This window comes from Alnus glutinosa, chromosome 1 (genome assembly GCF_958979055.1).
Source record: "Alnus glutinosa chromosome 1, dhAlnGlut1.1, whole genome shotgun sequence".
NCBI classification, from domain to species: domain Eukaryota; kingdom Viridiplantae; phylum Streptophyta; class Magnoliopsida; order Fagales; family Betulaceae; genus Alnus; species Alnus glutinosa.
This window is the reverse complement of record NC_084886.1, coordinates 14,148,578-14,168,951: the sequence shown is the minus strand read 5'-3', so window position 1 is coordinate 14,168,951 and position 20,374 is coordinate 14,148,578. Positions and strand designations below refer to the sequence as shown.

General features: G+C 36.9%; 2 protein-coding genes across 2 annotated transcripts; one reads left to right on the top strand and one right to left on the bottom strand.

Moving 5' to 3' along the window:
• Window positions 1-1,015: 1,015 nt before the first annotated feature.
• LOC133873854 (actin-depolymerizing factor) lies at window positions 1,016-4,597 on the bottom strand. The gene is made up of 3 exons (XM_062311639.1): window positions 4,382-4,597; window positions 2,476-2,741; window positions 1,016-1,444 (listed from the first exon to the last, which is right to left on the bottom strand). The coding sequence occupies exons 1-3, from the start codon at window positions 4,394-4,396 to the stop codon at window positions 1,294-1,296; spliced, it is 432 nt and encodes a 143-aa protein (XP_062167623.1). The 5' UTR covers window positions 4,397-4,597; the 3' UTR covers window positions 1,016-1,293.
• Window positions 4,598-10,417: 5,820 nt separating this feature from the next.
• On the top strand, window positions 10,418-11,443 carry LOC133874074 (uncharacterized). The gene has a single exon (XM_062311936.1). It carries the CDS (start codon window positions 10,418-10,420, stop codon window positions 11,441-11,443), a length of 1,026 nt encoding a protein of 341 aa, XP_062167920.1.
• Window positions 11,444-20,374: the final 8,931 nt, after the last annotated feature.

The window sequence follows — 20,374 nt, the reverse complement described above, 5'->3', positions numbered from 1 at the left end:
TCTTCATATCTAGCAGGTTATTTTAAATCCATATATTTTGAGTATATTTAAAAGAATACTTGATCCACCAAATCAAAGCAAATCATCCATTATGGGTTGGTTAATATGTGCACGCAAGAAATAAGATCATGTCCATTTCAAATAAAATAAAGAGTATCTATTTAATGGTCAAGATTTAAAGTTTATACCAACATAATTTCATATTATTTAACCATGAACATTTGAAACCACCTAACCTAATTAACAAGCAAGATTTGCTGATTTTTCAGGCAACAGCGTTTACAAAAGAATCAACAAAATATTACTTTAAACTTTCTTCGTTCAATAATTTTCAGAAAGCTGAGATCAGAAACCAATCCAATTGTAATTGACCCAAAATGTTATGATCTCAGAATTCACACAAAAACTCAATCACAGTCTCGATGACAGTTTTAGATAAAACAAAGAACAATCCCGGCGTCAATACGTTTTGTATAAAAACTACATCGGAATTCATTTTAATGCATTGGATCTGGAACAAGCTGCCACCACTTGCTCCTTGATCTTCGTTCCATGATAGTAACCAGACAAACAACATTCATTCACATAGGTAACTACACAACAATGGGACCATCAAAAAGGTAAACAATACAGACTGAAGTTCGTATCAAGATGCACAATCAAGCTAGACAACATGGGACATTTTGTAACTGCTTTATACTAAACCAGACATTCTATAGGAGCTTGATTACTGTAAAAAGACATCTCCAAATACAATCCATTGATCAAAGTGAGTCACAATTTGTAAGCCCTGCTTGATTGAAAGTTCTGCATTGGACAAAAACCAAAAAAAAAAAGGCAGCAAACAGATTCAAATTCCAACCCAAAAACTCCAATATCACATACGACACTAGAATTAGCCTATTTTGGAAAATCAATAAGTTAGTAAGTTAACAGGTCTGGTCCAATTAGTCTGCTCAGAAAACCATAGCATGTCATGATAAGTGATAAAATGAGCTCAAGAGAGATAGACCACTGATACAATATCCATATTAGTAGAATAGCAGTCAAATTATCAATGCACAGAATACCACCTGAGAAGCATCATGGCAATAAGGAAGCCCAAATTCCCCTGTAGTGGGTATCATAGTCAAGAGCCCCTAATCAGCCTTCCCAGGTGCCAATTATTTAATAGTTAAGCTATATGTAATTTGTGTCAGGAGCAGACAATGCACATAATCAGCAGGAAATTGCATTTCATTAGGTCACCAAAGAAAAACCCTAAAAGATAGGGAAATCCTGTGAAGTGAGTACTCAATGTGCACGGTCTCTTATGACTTCAAGATCCATCTCAGTTGGGTCAGTTGCCTGGATCTCATAATGGATGCCCTGCAGCTCCCTTCTGAACCTGTCCTTTGATGTTGCATACAGCATCTTGGCACGGATCCTTGACACAGAAGGAGACCTGGATTTATTGAAAAAGACAAACATTAGGGTGTTTTATATATATATATAAGATCAATCTCTTTCTCTTTTCTTCGTGAAAAGGAAAAAGATTAGTATCACAGATATTTGACAAAAAAAAAATTACATCTAAAGACATTCCCCACACGAAAATGCCCCAGATGATTCCAATGCCATATTTCTCATCCTCCCACAAGAAAATGAAAGTCATAGCTGACATTTATTCAAACACTAAAAACTACATCTAAAGACATTCCCCACGGGCACATTAAAAATAAAAAGAGAACAAAACAGGCAGATAGCAAGTTAAGAGTATGCGGTTGCAAATACTACCCACCCGCCATCTAATATTATATTATTATACATTATATATATATATATATATATACATTTATATCTGCTATATATACAAATATAATCAGTTAAAAAGTTACAAAATTTTATTTTTCTCAATCCCTCGTTAACTCACTCCTTCACCTTTGAGGAGGTGGCACTTCACCAAGAGCACCGCCCCATACCCTTCCTCTTCCCTTCCCCTCCTTCTCTTTCTCCCTTTTCCTCCCCTTCCTCCTCCCTCCGTCCTGCAGCCACCCCCCACCCCCCCTTGATCTACCCTCTCTTTCCCCATAGGCCCACGGGTTAAACAGGCTGGACCTAAAAAGAATCCCTGTCCATTGGGGCAAATACGGCCGGTTTCCACCCCCAGTTGAGGGGCGGATATGGGAGCCAGAGTAGGGCTGAAATCCACCTGTAGGGGGCAGTGCTCAGCCCTAAGGAGATCAAATACCAACTCTTAAAGAAGAGTTTTATACCAAAAATGACAGCAATAATGAATTTGGATTGCAAATATGGCACTGGATTTTTAACCAATAAAAAAATTCCAGGAATATATTGGTATAAGTATGAATGGTGTGAACACAGCATCAGCCTAAATTTAAAATCAGGGGAAAATTAGGCATATTTGATGATTGCAGTTGCAGCCCATTCTCCAACTGTGTGGTACAAAATTGAGCATTCGCAAAAGAGACTAACCATGCAATAAAAAATATCTTGCTCTTCTGGCAGTTCTCAGAAGTCACAAAGTCATAGTCATAAATTGCGTATCGGCAATCACTCTCAGGCAAAGAAGCAGTGAAGTCATCATAGCTCTCAGCTGGGCCTCCAGTTTTTTCAACCACAACCTCTTTTTTCTTCTCATCGATCTTGAAAATCACATAGCGGTGCACTTTCTTCCTCTGCAGCTCGAGGTATGTGGTCTTGCTGTGCTCAGCAACACCCATGCCAGAAGAAGCATTCGACTGGGAAAAAAAAAAAGTTAAAGCACTTGAACTGATGAAAAAATTAAAAAGTTACATATAATGAGAATGATGATTACCATGACTATAATAATAATGACAACAACAATGATAACATACCAAAGAAAATTCCATATTATTTGAGATTTTGGTAAAATGCTGCAAATGTCCTTCAAGTCTAAGTTCCTATGATCAAGTCTTTATGGCCCCGCTGAACAACTCTTCTTTGGGAGGGTTTTTTTTGGATAAATAATTGAAATATCATTAAAAGTGAAAGCGAAAGCGCAACCTATGTACACATGAAGTATACAAGAGAAGCACTTAGCTTGAAGGAGAAAAAATAACAAGAAAACCAAAAAAAAACTAATCTCCAAAGGTGCTACAAACGCAGCTATCCAAATATAAAGAGAACAAAAGTAAAAAATTAACTGCCAAATATTAAGAGTTTTAGGTCCCCAACCTCCCAAAACTCTTAATATTTGGCAAACTCTTCTTTGGGATGTTGGGGACTCGAAACTCTTAATATTTGGCAGTTAAGGATGAGCGAAATGACCTTCTGGAGCTTTTTTAATAGGCAAGTAAAACAAAAGTTTTGCCTGAGTCCCATGGCTATGGGGCACAAGAGAGTATTCCTTCTTTCTTTGTTTTCTCTATCTCTTCTTTTTTGGCCCAAGTCAGTGGCTTCAAATGCCACTTCTCGTCTCCAACCATGCAAAACACTTTTTAGAGTCTAAAGTTGTGACTGCTTCCTAAAAATAATCATCGAGGAAGCACAAATTCTTATGCATTTAAATGGAAATGCACAATGGCTCAAACTTTCCCCGGCTTCAACAATGCCTAACGACACGAGGACGCAAACATTCAACAAGGCTGCAATTGATCACACAATATAGAATTCAATTCATATTTCAATTCAGTAGATTCCAAATACAGAAAATTCCAATTTTGCTGTGTCTGACTTTCATTGATTTTTTTGGGTCTGCTTTTGCTTTAGAGGGTAAATTCAGTTCCAATGCCATCCCTAGCTGAAGCAACCAAAAAATAAGGGAAAAACATAAGAAGGAATTAACATCCTCAGTTCCCAGTTCCAACACCAGTCCACCCCATGTGCATGCAACTAAACACAGCATAATGCTAAGTAATTCAGACCCAACAAGCATCGCCGGCCAAGGAAATGCCATTCATCTAGCCAGTCCATTTACATTGTCCATAATAACACACTAATTCCAATTTTTATTTTTTTAAAAAAAGTGTAGAAATAAACACTGCTACGGTGCTACCTAAAAAACTTAGCCTCCAAATCAGTGAAACAAAACCAAAACTACTGGGTATTCAAATCCAACCACACCTATTTCAATAAACAACATTCGAAAATATTAAACAAGAAACTTTCTCTCAGAAAAAAGAAAGGAAAATTAGCCATGCAAAGATATCTTCAAATCAAAGTCGAGAGAACTAAAAAAAAAAAAAACAGAGATTTACTCTCAACTATAAGAAATAAGGATCTCCCTTCAGATATGGCCATAGAAATACATGCACACCAAATAAAATAAAATAAAATAAAAAAGCACTCAACATTGGATCTAGCTAGGACGATAAAAAGCTGAGACTTTGTAGTAGTGAGAGCTCAAGCTTAAGCTTACCCCTCTGAAAGCCATAACTGCTCTGGTCGCAATGAGAGAGAGGAGAGAGAGATTTTCAAAGAGAGTGTATGGAGAGGAGAGACGGAGAAAAAACAGCCACCGAGGAAATTGAAAACCAGAAAAACAAAGAAAATAAATGATATTCTGAAAAGAAAATTTTCAAAAAAGGAAAAAATATTCGCTCTTTGTGGTTTGGGAGAGAAAGCAAACCAGGATTCCTGTTTTGTGGGTAAAGTAAAGTAAAATTCTTTACGTTCAAAAAAAAAAAAAAAAAAAAAAAAAAAGTAAAATTCTTTTCTGACAAGGACCGCCATTATCCCGTGGCTTGAGGGGAAGCTACTAGCTAGCCTCACGGGCACAGACAAAAAATAGTTATGGTATGCAAAAACTACTTTATCAAGAAAATGAATATATATATATTTTTTAATAGAATATAGAAATTTGAGGAGATCCTCGTCGACAAACATAAAAAAGTTGTACCGACAAAGAGTACATGAATTATGAATATGGATGAGGATTCCTCAAAATTTATTTTATTTTCAAATGGGTAAATCATATCCATACTTTGTATCTAACCATCCAGAACGTGCATGTCAACTGTACGTCCCACAAAATAAATGCTAAAGCTAATAAAAATTTAATACTCTAAAGAGAATAAATGGTAGCCCTCTTCATTATCTTTGGCATGAACACCACCACTAAGCTTGTATAAGCTGTTACAATAACTGGGGATCATTGACTTTAACCTCTATCTGCGCTTGCATAAAACTGTTATAAAATTTTAACAACTACAACCGTTCCGCTTAGTCAATTAGCGGTTAATAACACTTTTTACATACTGACCAATTTTTAAGCTTAATTTAAATTTTTAAAGACTAAATTAAGCAACAACGATTTATGAACTTGTGAAAATATATATAAAACAATTGAAACAAGTGAAAAATATACCGGGAAGAAAAAATAAGAGAACTTTTTCATGAACGAATCTGTCATCGAGGAATAACCATAAAACAAAGACTATCTTTTGATTACAAGTAGGCGTTTGGTCCATGCAGTGAAGTATAATTTCTCTAAGAAATCATACTGAAGATTGGCAAGGAATCGTATCTTTAAGAAATTTGATTACAAGTAGGTGTATGATTCCCTTACACAACAAGATTTATACAATTTTTACACAACATACTTATATGGGGTGAATTCCACATCGATCATTCTCTTGGATAAAAATTGTGTAAATATAATTTCTCTAAGAAATCATACTGAAGTTTGGGAAGACACAAATGTTGACTTCGCGTATACCCATTTCGTGATGTACAACCTCCTAACCGATGTGATATTTTTTTTATTCCTTTTTATGACGTATAAAGTGTTCTCTTTTTCTTTTTATTTATTATTTAAGTTTTTATTTTGATGAACTATATTATATTAAATATATAATATAAATATTTATATTATTTATATATAAGGGTAGCGATCGGAGTGAGACCATCTTAAATTTCCTGCCTTTTGATTGATTAATTCTAAAACTTATTATAATTTTGCTATTAATGCGGTGCCTTTTGTTTTCTTACCCAAATAATTATTTATAACAAACTTAAATAGCATGACTTTTGGCTTGATTTATTAATTTCAATCATATTAATATATAAGATGGTGTACGTACGTTGGTGCTTATGTAGAAGGTATTCTTACATCGTACATGTTGTTATGATATTTGTGACCAAAAATAGACTCTTTTCATTATCTTCAGTTACCTCACCTACAATATGTACTAATTTCACATTATATTTTGATGAAACTTCTGTAAGATTATACAGAATTATCTTGTGGTTGGTGCTAGCTAGAAACTGTGTTAGCTAGAGTACTGGATGCCCCCATTGTTTTGTGCACCTTTAACCTCACAAATTTCTTTGTGAATTGACCCTTAATTAGAAATGGAGTGGCCGGGCTTGCACTCAAGGCATGCATATATATAGCTGATATTGGTTGATGATAGATGGAAGATAAAATTTTGATCTTGATTCACCTTAAAAGCAATGCTATTAGCTAGGATCCAGTAATGATAATGGTTAATTTTGTCTAGGTCTATGGTAGGAGTAAACTAGTTATGGTTATGATTCCTTTGTGTTGGGTTAGATTGAAGGTGATTTGAAGGCTATGAGGTTGATTGGGGTAGCATATAACTTTGTCGCTGTTGACATATAAGATGTACCTTAAAAGGATGTTTTTACGTACAAAATAAGACTTGAAAGGCATATATTGAAAGTAAAATCATTCTCCTGGTTCAGATCGAATATATATAAGGGAACAAAGAAAAACAGAAAAGGGTTTGGAGGTGTCCAATAATCAGAATATTGCATCATGGAAACAAATACATTCAAATAGAGTCAGAGATATGATTGAAGAAATAGATTCAAAGTGAAAATTCTGATTTAGGCACCATGTTGTTAATGTTGTTAAGCACAAGATTATCAAACCAATTATTAAGCCAATTACCACAGTTATCAAAACCAAAATCCACGAAAACATAAAATCAAACACAAAGATTTTGGTAATGAAGTGAAAAACTTGTGAAGAACTCTTCACCTTCCACCCCAATGACTTTAGAATTTCTGACGTTCTTTTACACAGATCGATCACTTTTACGAACAAATCTTGTCCGCTACAACTTAAAACTTTGGCATGGGTAGACACCCGTTAGAGAACAGCTATCACTCTTTCATTATACAAGTATTCAATCAACAAATACCTTAACGTACACAACACTCACATGCATTAACCAAAGTTTTGAAACTACATAAAAATTGGCAAAAACAAGCATCAACATCTGTCTAAATAAATAAATTAAAAAAAAAATGGTACGGTTCAGATTAATTTTCAATGCATACATCTATAAAATTTCAACAATAATTAAAGTTGAAAATAACTCATAAGCTTAGAAGTCCCGTGAAAAGAACCAAGGGAGTATGAACGCTAGAAGCAGACAAAGCAATGTAGGAAGTCGCAAAAACGGTGTCTTCTCTGACGTGAGAATTCGACAGCTATTATCCTCATCCCGTTCAACCCCACCATAACTCCGGCGACGATTTTTGTAGTCTCACCACAAATTTCACAAATTCTGGATGGAAGAATAGCATAGAAGAAGCTTGATAAGAAAACATAAGAGTGCATACTGTAAAAGTCTATGGACCTTACTCACTCTCAAAAGACGCCTTAAGAGAAGAGGTGTATCCATAATTTATAAAGTAACCAGGTTATGTATCTCTTGGCGATATGAGACACTTTAACATGCCCCTTCACGTGTGGCAACTTTTGGCCAAACACGTGTTTAACATCGGGAAGGAAAAGCTCATCATCGTCCAAGGAACCCGCTCTAATACCATGTAAAAGTCCATGCGCCTTACTCACTCTCAAAAGACATCTCGAGAGAGGAGGCACTACCAAAAAAAGGAATTATCGACATAAAAAAAAAAATTTGTGGACGTTTTTTGGTTAAACCGTCGAGAAAAAAAAAATACGGACGGTTTAGTAACACCGTCCTTAGAAACACGGACGGTTTTATTAAAACCGTTCGTAATTATAAAATTACAGACGGTTTAAAAAAAACCGTCAAAACCCTAGATCTAAAATTAGAAAAAACCAATTAACCCGCGTGATATCATCTTGCTAGGGCAGTACGCGCGTATTCTCTCCAGAAAATTCAGCTAATCTGGCACTCTCTCTCTCTCTCTCTCTCTCTCTCTCTCTCTCTCTCTCTCTCTCTCTCTCTCTCTCTCTCTCTCTCTCACACTCTCTCAGAGTCTCTCACACCCGGCCGCCGGCCCTCTTCCTCCCCCCTTCTCTGGTGCTATCTGTGACTCAGTTCGGCGCTCTCTCCGTCCGCCGGCTCTCTCTCGTTGTCTCTCGAGCTCGCTCGCTAGCTCGGCTAGCTTGTAGTCGATCCATCCGGCCCCTCTCTCTGGAAGTCGATCTCGGCCAGCCTAGCTTCCTCATTTTCTCCGGCGACGCCCCCAAATGTCTCAGCTAGCCCGGGAGCCAAACCTATCCACCAGCCCTCTTCTGCCTGGTTTAAAGGTATTTTTTTAATTTTTTGCTCAGTTTTTGCAATTTTTATTTTTAAACTTTTAAATTTGTAATTCGGTTCACGATTAACACCAGTTTTTGATCCTTTAAATTTTATTTTATTTTTTAAATTTAAATTTTTATGTTCTTCATCTTCTCGTCATTGTTTTGTCTTTGCTTTTCACTTGATATCCGAGGATAAAACTATTTAGATTTGGGCTGTTTATGGTAGCTTTATATGGACCCAAACGATTATGTTTCTGTTTGTATAATAAGTAAACCAAGAGACCAAACATCAAAAATATGAGTAAAACATGAAAAATAGCTAAATGAGATATGCTATGCATTGATCGTATTTAAAAAGAAATGTCACATTGTGTAAATAATTAAAATATAATTGTGAATTCTACCCTTAATTAAATGTTCACTGTGAACATTCCAACATATGAACATTTGTTGACTTTCTTAGAGCTGGAATGTGCCCTATAACTATGTATAATAATGGCTTCAAAAGTCGGTTGCCCTTTTAATTAACTCTATAAAGTTATATATATATATAAAGATCAACTTTTACAGTAGCCCATGATCCAACATCCACCCTGATAAGACTTCACTATCAATGCTTTTCAACTTTTACAGTAACCCATGATCCAACATCCACCCTGATAAGACTTCACTATCAATGCTTTTCTCCTCAATCAAAATTATATGGAAATTCAATCCTAACTTCCACATCCCATAACCATTGAAAAATATAACCCATAACAAATGTTGGTTTGCTAAGTTCGAGATCCGGATCATCCATAGGCATAAGAAAAATTCATGAAGTGATTCAGTAGTTTTTCCAAGTATAAGTTTAAATGAGTTTTGGGAAACAAATTAAGTGCATAAGAAACATTGAGAATAACTGCTACACAACTTAAGTTTTTTGTGCCCTCCAATAAGAGAAGAGTCGTTCTACACAGGGGACGGTCATCCGTCCCCCATCAGCCATTTATAATAAAAAAACCATTTTTTATTATAAATGGCTGACAGGGGACGGATGAGTGTCCCCCATCAAGCATTTCCCATAAGAGAATGACATATCAACGTTAAACACTTAACATGATAAACTGAAAAATATCAGATTTCTCTCTATTATCTTGAACTCATCATCAAAATGGAATTATTAGTTTACTAAATTATTGTCCTATTTGTTAAAATGAATATTCACAATAAACAACCATTGGAAATATTTCATGTGTATAGCCATACACTCACAATTTACTATAATACATTTATTTAAATGAAAGGTGAATTTGAAAGGTATTTGTGAAAAGACCTAAACTTTATTTTTTTTGCCATCTTTTTCTGGTGATATGATTTTCTTGTGATTTTATTACTGTTCGAATTTTCTGTTCAGATATCTCTATTTCAGATTAGGTTTAATAGGTGGTGTTTGAATATAATGTTTGTCTTATTTAATTTGCTACATAGTTTGCTGATTTTAATGATGGCCTTTTATCTCTTAAAAGTTGGTTGATTAGATATTTGTGTTCATGGGTTTTACTTGCTTTTGCAAATTGTGGGATTGACAGTACGAGCAAGCAGCATAAGCTGTGTTTCAAGCTTAATTATGTTGTGGGATGTCTCAAAGATGGTAAATGTTTATACGAGTAAGATGATTTTGATAGTTAAAACAGTCAAGCTTATATATGTTGTGTTTTATTAAAACAATAGAGTTCTTTGCATGTAGGACAAGTTAAGAGGTAAGAACATTGAGAAGCACATCCCCTATAAGGCCAAATACTTAGGTACAAATCATTATAAGTTTGACCCGTCTACTCCCCTATACTACTACTAGTCTTTCTTTCCCACCAATTCTTTGGCTTTTAGAGATTAATTCTCTTTCTCAATCTGTCTTAGGGGTTAATTAGTACTCTTGAGTTATCTTAACTTGAAATATTTGGATTATTTTGTGATGTAGTTAGAAAGATGGACAAGAGTTGGATGAAGTTGCCGCGAAGTTCGCGAGAGTATATTCGTGGGGTTTTAGTGTTTGTGAAATTTGCATGTGAACATTTGAATAGAAAAGGGGTCATTGTGTGTCCCTGTAAGAAGTGTCTGTTGGGCAAATCATGGTCCAGTGAAGTTGTATTTGCCCATTTAACGTCAGGCGCCGGGATTATTGAGGGTTACACTGAGTGGATAATGCATGGAGAATCACTTGTCCCTTACGTTGATAACGAGACAACATATGAAGTTCCCAGGACGGTTCAAGTGGATAGCATTCCACTACATGGGGGGTCCAGTGGGATGCAAGACATGCTTAATGACGTTTTTGCGATGCACGATGTTTGTGTAGAAGTCGGTGGGTCTCAAGTGGAAGCCGAAGTCGAAGCCAAAACCGAATCTGTGGATGCTGAAATTGAAGACTCTAACAAGGGAGCATATAAGTTTGAAGAATTGCTAAAGGATGCCCATACACCACTCCATGAAAATACCAAACATAGCAAATTGGGAGTTATTGTGCATTTATATAGCATTAAGTGTATGGGCGGTTGGAGCAATACATCATTCTCCATGTTGCTCGAATTCATCAATGAGCTGATGCATCCAGATGCAAGTTTGCCTAAAGACACATACGAGGCGAAAAAGTACTTGAAGGATTTGGGCCTTGAGTATGAGAAGATATCGACTTGTCGCAAAGGTTGTATGTTGTTTTGGAGGGAAAATGAAAAGTTGGACAAATGTACATTCTGCAATGAGTCCAGGTGGAAGGATGACTTAACTAATGAAGATGGGTCGACAAAAAGTTTGAAAAAAAAGCCGGTCAAAGTGTTGCGTTGGTTTCCTCTAATACCAAGGCTGCAGAGGTTGTTTATGTCACATCATACATCGCCACATATGAAGTGGCACGCTCAAGGCCGTACAAAAGACGGTGTGTTGAGGCATCCGGCCAATGGAGAAGCATGGAAGGCATTCGATTCATGTTACCCAGTATTCGCATTAGACCCGTGAAATGTGAGGCTAGGTTTAGCGTCAGATGGCTTCAATCCTTTTGGGAACATGTCCTCTAGTCACAGTACTTGGCCGATAATGTTAGTACCCTACAATTTACCTCCTTGGATGTGCATGAAGCAACCGTATTTTATGTTAAGCTTGATTATTCCTGGTCCGAGTGCACCAGGACAGAATATAGATGTGTATCTAGCGCCCCTTGTAAGTGAGTTGAAAAAACTATGGGAAGTAGGGGTAGAAACTTTTGATGTAACATCGAAAAAATATTTCACAATGTGTTCGGCCTTGATGTGGACGATAAATGATTTTCTGGCATACGGTGATTTGTCAGGTTGGAGTACACATGGCCGGAAACCATGTCCTTGTTGTAGGCATGAAACGCAATCAACGTGGCTAACTTATGGTAAACAATTCTGCTTTATGGGACATAGGCGATGGTTGCCTCCGGATCATCCATGGAGAAGAAACAAGAGACGATTCAACGGTGCGTAGGAACTGGGTGGTCCCCCCGAAGTGCCAGATGGCGATGAGATCATGAGATAATTAGACGGTGTTGTGAATCGGGCAAAGACCGGACAAAAGTTGCCCCATGGGGAAGTTGATTGGAAGAGGAGAAGTGTATTATACGATTTGCCTTATTGGAAAGATCAATTACTACGCCATAACATTGATGTGATGCACACAGAAAAAAATGTCATTGATAACATACTTGGCACGCTATTGGACATGAATGGTAAAACCTGTACTACTAGGGGTTTGAAAAGTCATGACAATCACATAATCATGCAACAACTCATGCCTATTGCATTTCGAGGAACCTTATCAGATGATGTTATGAGGCCTTTAATCGAGCTATGTGGTTTCTTTAGGGACATTTGTTCAAAAACACTACGGGTGGAAGATCTGGATCGTCTAGAGAATCAGATACCCATAATCTTGTGCAAATTGGAACGAATATTCCCTCCGGGTTTTTTTACATCCATGGTGCACGTAATCATACATTTAGTACGTGAATGCAAACTAGGCGGACTGGTACACTACAGGTGGATGTATCCCGTTGAGAGGTAATGTTAAAATTATGTTCACTTATTATATATTCAATCGAATGACCTATTACTATATATCAAATCTATGTTACGGTCTCACGATTTAGCTTTAATGTAGGTGCCTTGGTAGATATAAACGTACCGTTCGTAATAAGGCTGGACCAGAAGGATCTATTGCAGAGGGTTACTTTCCGGACGAATTGTTGACGTTTTGCTCCCGCTATTTAGTAAATGTGCCAACGGTCCACAATAAGGCTCCAAGACACCAAGATAAATCGAGAGGGGCGAGCAGTTGGATAAAACTTGATAAGATCACGTTTGAGCAAGCACACCGATATATTTTATTCAACTTTGACGATTTCCTCCGATTTCGCACGTGAGTTACATTTTTAAATAAGTATTGTACGCATCTAAATACATTCAAAAGTAACCGAATACACGTTCTATTTACGTATAGGATGCACATGGAGTCGCTAATGGAATCAAATAATAGGGAACATACATCGCATCAACAATTGGTGAAGCAACACAGGGACCAATTCTGTAGCTAGTACAAGTCACACGTAAGAAAAATATTGGTTTGAATTTTTATTTGCCTATAAAAGACACGGAATTATTTTTTACAATAAGGTGTCCAAATCACAGGTTGATAAGTTGGACAAAGCGGATAGAATGGAATTGGGAGAGAAACTTGTAAGTCATGCCAAAAGCCCAATGTTCGATGTTATAGAATATAAGCGGTATGTGGTTAATGGCGTTTTATAACGCACCTTGGATGTTGACGAAGAAAAAAAAAAGTCAAAACAGTGGAGTGTGTGTCACCACTGAAGATGGTCTCACCTACTACAGTAAGCTAACTCGAATAATCGAGGTTACATACTACGACTTGACGCGGTATGTGCTTTTCAAGTGCGATTGGGCCGACATTCAACTGAATAAGGGATACAAAAAGGACGAATATGGATTCGATCTTGTAAATTTCAAGAACCTAATACACACGAGTGCGCGAATCACCGATGATCCATTCGTACTACCAAATCAAGTATCGCAGGTGTATTATGTCAAGGATCCCAACAATCCAAATTGGGTTGTTGCCGTAAGGACAAAACTAAGAAATGTGTACGATGTTAGCAGTGGTGAAAGTGAGGATTATGCCGACGCTGACAGTTATCGTGAGCACGAGCCTTTCAACATCAACGTGACGGGAGACGTCGGTTTTGATAACATTGATTGTGCACGTACTAATGTTCCAGCCACCATAGCAACATAATAATTGTATGCAGAAACATGGTTAAATTATTAAAGAGTATCCAAATATATGGTGTTTAGAATGATTTACTTATAGTCGTCCCACTTTTTATTTTTTTAAAATGTCATTTTCTGTAAATGCCTCTAGTATATTTAATTTACAATTAATTCTAACCAATTTCAATGTGTTTGCAGTTTCACATGGCCCCTAAACGAAAGACCCCGCAACTAGTAAATGATTTTTGGACGCCTGTAGACCGCACAGCAGTTGAGTGACCGGTTGTAGGGTCAGACGATACGACACAGGACCCTAACGAGACACAATGGGGTGTAGATTCTCAGCATGTACTACATGAGCCACCGGTTGTAGGGTCAGATGATACGACACAGGACCCTAATGAGACACAAAGGAGCGTAGATCCTCAGCATGTACTACATGAGCCACCGGTTGTAGGGTCAGATGATACGACACAAGACCTTAACGAGACACAAGATGGTGTAGATCCTCAGCAATGTGTAGGCCCTGATATGGATTTTGGATCATTAGCACAATCAGGGCCTGAGACTTCACATCATAGCAGTACTTCTCGGGTGCCGCGTATGTTATGGGGTGGAAAAGTTCTCACAATAGGTATGGATTATTTTATGTTTGATGATAGTCAGTTACTTTGCTAATCTTCTACTAACTTAGTAACAATCAAGTGTAACATAATCCATTCTATGAGATGCAGATGAGCAGGGTAGAAGGAATGTTAGGACTGCTGGTAGTCCTAAGGAAATATGGCACATACCTGATGGGGAAAGGATAGTGATCCAATTCAATGCCTCATACCAACCAACCGGCCCGGGTAGCGAGAAATTTAGAAGAATCTGTGGGATGATCATAAGAAATGGTTTTTATCCAGTTGCATGGTAACCGGAGGAAGTTACCACCAGAAGGGAAGGAAGAGATGTGGCTCGCCCTAACGGTATGAAAAAATTCTATATGGAACTCTAACCTATGCATACCAAAGCAATATTTATGTCATCATCAACTATATTTATTACAATTCAAAATTAGAAAATGTATTTATAGTTTTGTAGTCTTACATTTCCAATTAAGTTATACCCTCTCATTTGTGTTTAGAAAAAATTCTATATGGAGTCTGTTCACGACATTGCGAACATAAAAAGGCTAACGTTGATGGACCTTGCAACAAAAAGAAGGCAGTTCAGGCACAAGGTCAAGAAAAGTATGAATTTGCAAGAAACAGATACCGTAGAATCTGTGGTCAGTAGGGCGGTTGATGAGTGCCGAATATTGTGTATTTGGACGCCTTGATTTGCACTAGTTAGACCTTTAGCCTTGTTGTTTTCTGATGTTTTGGTTAGTTTTTGTGTTTTTCTGTTTCTGTAGGTCAATAAGAGAGGAATGACAAATTTTATAAGGAAATGACTGAAAATTCGGAGGTCCTGAAAAGTAGATCGATCAAAACTTTGCCCGAAGTCGATCGATCGAAATTTCCCAGAACCTGCTTTTGCAGAGCGCGCCAGAACGCCCAATCAGAAGCTCCTCCATGACAAAAAGCAGCTCTCCCTCTGATTTTCGCAGCAGAACACGCTGGTTTCGTGTTCTTGGTTGTCTCTAGCAAGAGAGGAACCCTAGAGGAGGGTAGAGGAGTCATTCTACAAGGGTTTCTAACCCTAGTTTTCTTCTATAAAAGCCATAGTCATGCCTCCTTGTAGGAAGGAGGAGAGAACAGTAGATAGGTTTAATTTCGTACATTTTGTAGTGTATTTCAGTAGCTTTTGTTCTCGGACACTTCCTCTTTGTAAAGCTTTTCTTTTATTTCCATGGTTGTTCTTCATTTTCTTGTGGTGTTCTTAGTCATGGAAGGCTAGTAACCTCAACTAAGGTTGAGGATGAAACCTTTCCACTGATGACACTCACACTCTTGTTGTACCACTTGCATATTTAATGATATATCATATTTGTTGTTCAAGTTCCATTCATTTAATGCTTTATCTTTTGCAATGAATATGGTTAGTGGTGGAAATAGGACATTTGATGTGTTTCAACCGATGGATACTTGTGATTGAATGATACATTGGATGATTTGATTTCAAATTGGTACTCTTTGTGATTTGTCTTTGTGTTGGATTCATTTAATGGTTCTAGGGTTTATGGTTGAGAAACTTGAATGACACCCTAAGTTTAATGTTCTTTGGTTGTTCAAGTGGAAACCAAGAGTGTGAGTTGTTGGATTTGGTTGGGTGGATTCTTTAGCCTTAGTTCCTTTTAATTTGCATATTTCATTCCATCTATTTTATTTAGTCTTTTGTTCTTGAATCAATCCTCAAACCTTTGGAACTAGGTTAAAATGAAGTTGATTAAACAAGACACTAATATTTGACCATTTTCCTGTGGGATCGACCTCGTACTTGCATAACACTATATTGCAAAACGAATCGTGCACTTGCGAGTAACATATTAAAATTTGCACATCAGCGGTGACAGCGCAAATTTTTGATTCAGAAGACTTTAAAATGCAAGTTGATAGGTGGTTGTCCTCGGCTAATAAGGTATTTTTATATATTGCCTTATTTATTTTGTTAAGAATCCACATATTAACATTACAATTTTTATAGGCGAATTCATTGAAGGCCAAGATGAGCCGTAGCTGCAATGCATTTCTTCACACTCTGGGATCAAAGAGCGTCGCACAGGTTGCACGAGAAATGGTAAAAACAAATTTAAAATGCTCACGGCTTGTAAACACTATAGTAAGATAATAAGGTTATAATTGAGTATGTTAATGATATTGCAGGAGGAATACACAGGTGAAACCCCGAACCGAGACGATATGTTCATTGTCTCGCATTCCAAGAAAGATGGGAACCCTGTGAATGCAACGGCTGTGAAAGCTATGGTAAGTACGTGATAAATACGTATACATTATTCTCCGGTTGAAAGTTTTTTCTTTATATATATATATATATATTTTTAACCTTTTGTCCACTTGAGAAAAGATTGAAAATGTTTTTATTTATATGTTTTGTGCAGGCGAAGATAAGGACAATTATCAAACATCAGTCGCCTTCAGAACGCTCAAGTTCACAGGGGTCGGTATATTGGTCGCACAATGATGCGTGCGCACAAGTGCTAGGACGGGAACATGCCGGACGTGTATGCGGGTTGGGGCTAGGGCCGACTCCCGGTAAATCCACCTCTTATTCCTTTGAACAAGGATCAATATCTAGTGCGCCTACTCCCAGGGAAATAGAGATGGCTGCTGAGGTGGAACGCTTGAAGAATTTGTGCGAAGAGCAAAACACCAAATATGCAGCGCAACAGGAAGAGTTGGAAAGTGTCAAACGTATGGTAGCCATGATTATGGCGGGAAAAGTACCATCAACGGAAAACAACCAAGAAGGTGATGTCTAATTGTCATTGCCAGATTTTAGGTATCAAATTTTTTGGGTTTTAATTAGGTATTTGGACTTGAATTTTGTTGTCGTTGTAATTGAATTTAATTTATGATATGTAAGTAAACTATTGTGAAAATTTGAATTTGGATTTGCACGATTTGTTGTTGGTACCATTTAATTTGGATTTGGATGTTGGATTGGATATGGATGATGTTGGATTTTGGTTTTGGATGATGTTGGATGTTAGATTTAGATTTGGAAATGAATTTGGATTTAGATGTTTCAGGATTTTGTATTAAGGAATTTTCTATTAAAATTTTATTTTATTTTTTTCAGATAATTTCCAGACGGTTTGGGCCCAAACCGTCTACAATAAATTACAGACGGTTTAACTAAACCGTCTAGAAACGGTTCTCGACGGTTTGGACAAAACTGTCTGCAATTCCGGACGGTTTTTGCCCAAACCGTCCCTAACCATAATTAGCGATGCATTTTTGTGGACGGTTTTAAACCGTCCAGAAAAAACCGTCTGGAATTGATTCCAGACGATTTTTCTGCATTTCTGGACGGTTTTAAACCATCTAGAATTTGCATTTTTTTTGTAGTGAGGGGTGTCCATAATTTATAAAGTAACCAGATTATGTATTTCTTGGCGACGTAAGACACTTTAACACACATAGATATATACCACCAATCGCACATACCCCATACAAGTAATAGAACAAAAACACAACATATATAGTGGCATCAATCTCTTTTTCCATCACATTGTGACAATCAGTCATTTAACTAATTTTCTGGTGCAATTATAAAAAAGTATTTGGCTATTGGCAGAAGCACGCAAAGTTGTCAATTTATGCTGAAGTGCTCAAGCTTCGAATCAGTCCCGTATGAATTTTTAATTAATTGTAGGAAAAGCTTTTGTGAATTTCAGAGACATATGAGAATATAGCCAAGTTTTACTTCACAGTAATCAAAATCTTAGAGTTTGAGAGATCAATAAGCCTTATCTCATAGATTAGTGTAGACGTCCCACATCGCCTGTATATGAGAATGAAAATGTGCTTATATGTATATTCGCACCCTTCTTGGCAACACGTTTTAAAGCCGTGATAGCTATAAACCTATCAGAATTCCACAGTTAAGTGTGCTTCTGTGAGAGTGATACCAAGATGAGTGACCTTTTGAGAAGTCTGGTTCAGAGGAGATAAAAACGAACAATATTGTGTCGTTTGGAGTGAGTCGTTACAATTAGAACCAATATGCAAATGAGTTTTCCAAATCTAATTTCTGCAAATGAGGGATCAACAATCGTACCATATCCATAATTTATGCATGAATAATTGAAATACAATAAAATTGGAGAAAGCAAGAAAAACTTACTCCCCAAATGTAACTCAATGAGAAATGATAGAGGGAGACTTTTAACCGGCCCACCTCTCCCTCTTTTCAATAAAAAAATACAATTTTATTCACTAAAATATACCTTTTGATTGTTTTGTTTTTCTTTTTTGAATAAAATTGTATTTTTTATTGAAAAGAGGGGGAAGAGGGCCGGTTAAAGGTCCCCCCTCTATCACTTCTCGTAACTCAATACTAGAAATGCCTTTTGGAACTCAGGTTCTTTAGAGGGAAAAAGGAAAAGAAGGGAACAACTTTAGCATTGGCATTAGAGCATCCTCAATGGACTATTCACTTCAAAAATTTCACCAAATTTTGATGAAAGTTCTCAAAAAACCTAATGCATCAAACTCTTCAAAATTTCTCTAACATGGTGAATGTCATAAACCCTCTCTATAATATTTGACCCCCAAAATCCTTTCTCTATTTATTTTTTAATCATTTTCTTTCATTTTCCCGCCTCTTCCATCTCTTCCTTGCGCCCCTTTTCCTTTCCTTTTCTTTTTTCATTTTCCTCTCCAGACGCTTGCCTCCATCTTCAATGGCGTCATTAAGACGAACTACATCTGCAAATAGGGAAGATGTTTGGGTGATGCGTGGGTGATGAAGGGGTTAAGTGATTGGTGCGTGGGTGATGCAAGGGAATCGATCTCAAAACCAATAAAAAACAATATCTAGTTAAAATAAAGAAAAGTTTAGAGAGTTTGATGTAAGAAACTTTTTAAAAGTGATAGTTAAACTCAAACGAGTAGATTCTTGAGCTAAAATTTAGAGAAAATTTAAAGAGCCCATTCAAGATGCTCTAAGTGGGGCTAGCTAACAGATAAATAGAAATAAAAATATAATAACAGTAACTTCCCCTCTAGAAGAAGCAAGTAAACCCATATAGAGGAAAATACAGATGCTTGGCAGAGAGATAGAAGCAATATGAAGAGCTAATGAATGAATCGTTTCCTTCGCAAATTGCCTTCATTGAGAAAAATGCAAAGCCTCACTGGCTTGCAAAACATTCCCCACATAAATAAACCCATCCAACACTATGTCCATCAGCTGCAGAAATCCTATTTCAACTGTTTCAATCACATTTGCGCATGACAATTACTCTAATACAAATGGGAAACAAGAGAACAAAGAACACATTGGAGAATTTTTATAAGAATTGAACATTTGATATCAAAAGAAAGAAGAATAAACAGCATGTGAATTCACATGTCCCTGATCTCCACTGTATAAGTTAAGTACGTGCTACAAGATTACGCTATGTATGGGATAAATAAGAACTGCTGATATTTGAAAAAAAAATTGGCAGTTCATTTGGAAGGGGGCTTTGGTGTTATTGATCTGACAAGCTACGTACGAATAAGTTTTTCAATTTTTTTTTTTTTTTTTTTCAAATTTTACACAACATCATTGATGACAAAATCGTTGTCGCTGATGTTTCACTTTTAGAGACGACCATGGTCGCCGCTAAAAGTAATATGTTATCGTTATAAACTTCCCACAATCCTGTGCACATATTTATGATGACATAATTGTCATCATAATTGTTGATGCAGTTTTTAGCATGGTGACGTGTTGGATGATAATTCGCCTGAAGATTCGTCATGTTCTTTATGATCTGTAAAATAATAAACACTGCGTCGGGGGTGCCGACGATCCCCCTCCAATGCCTAAGTCAGAGAATATTAATTGTGATTTTCAAAGAGACAATGTACTAGAGATCATTGAGTCCATTTTGTACCTGGGGTAGCCTATTTATAGGCATATAGTTCTCAACCGCATTGTTCCACCTTCATGTCATGGTTGAGTGGGACCCTTAGTGGGATAA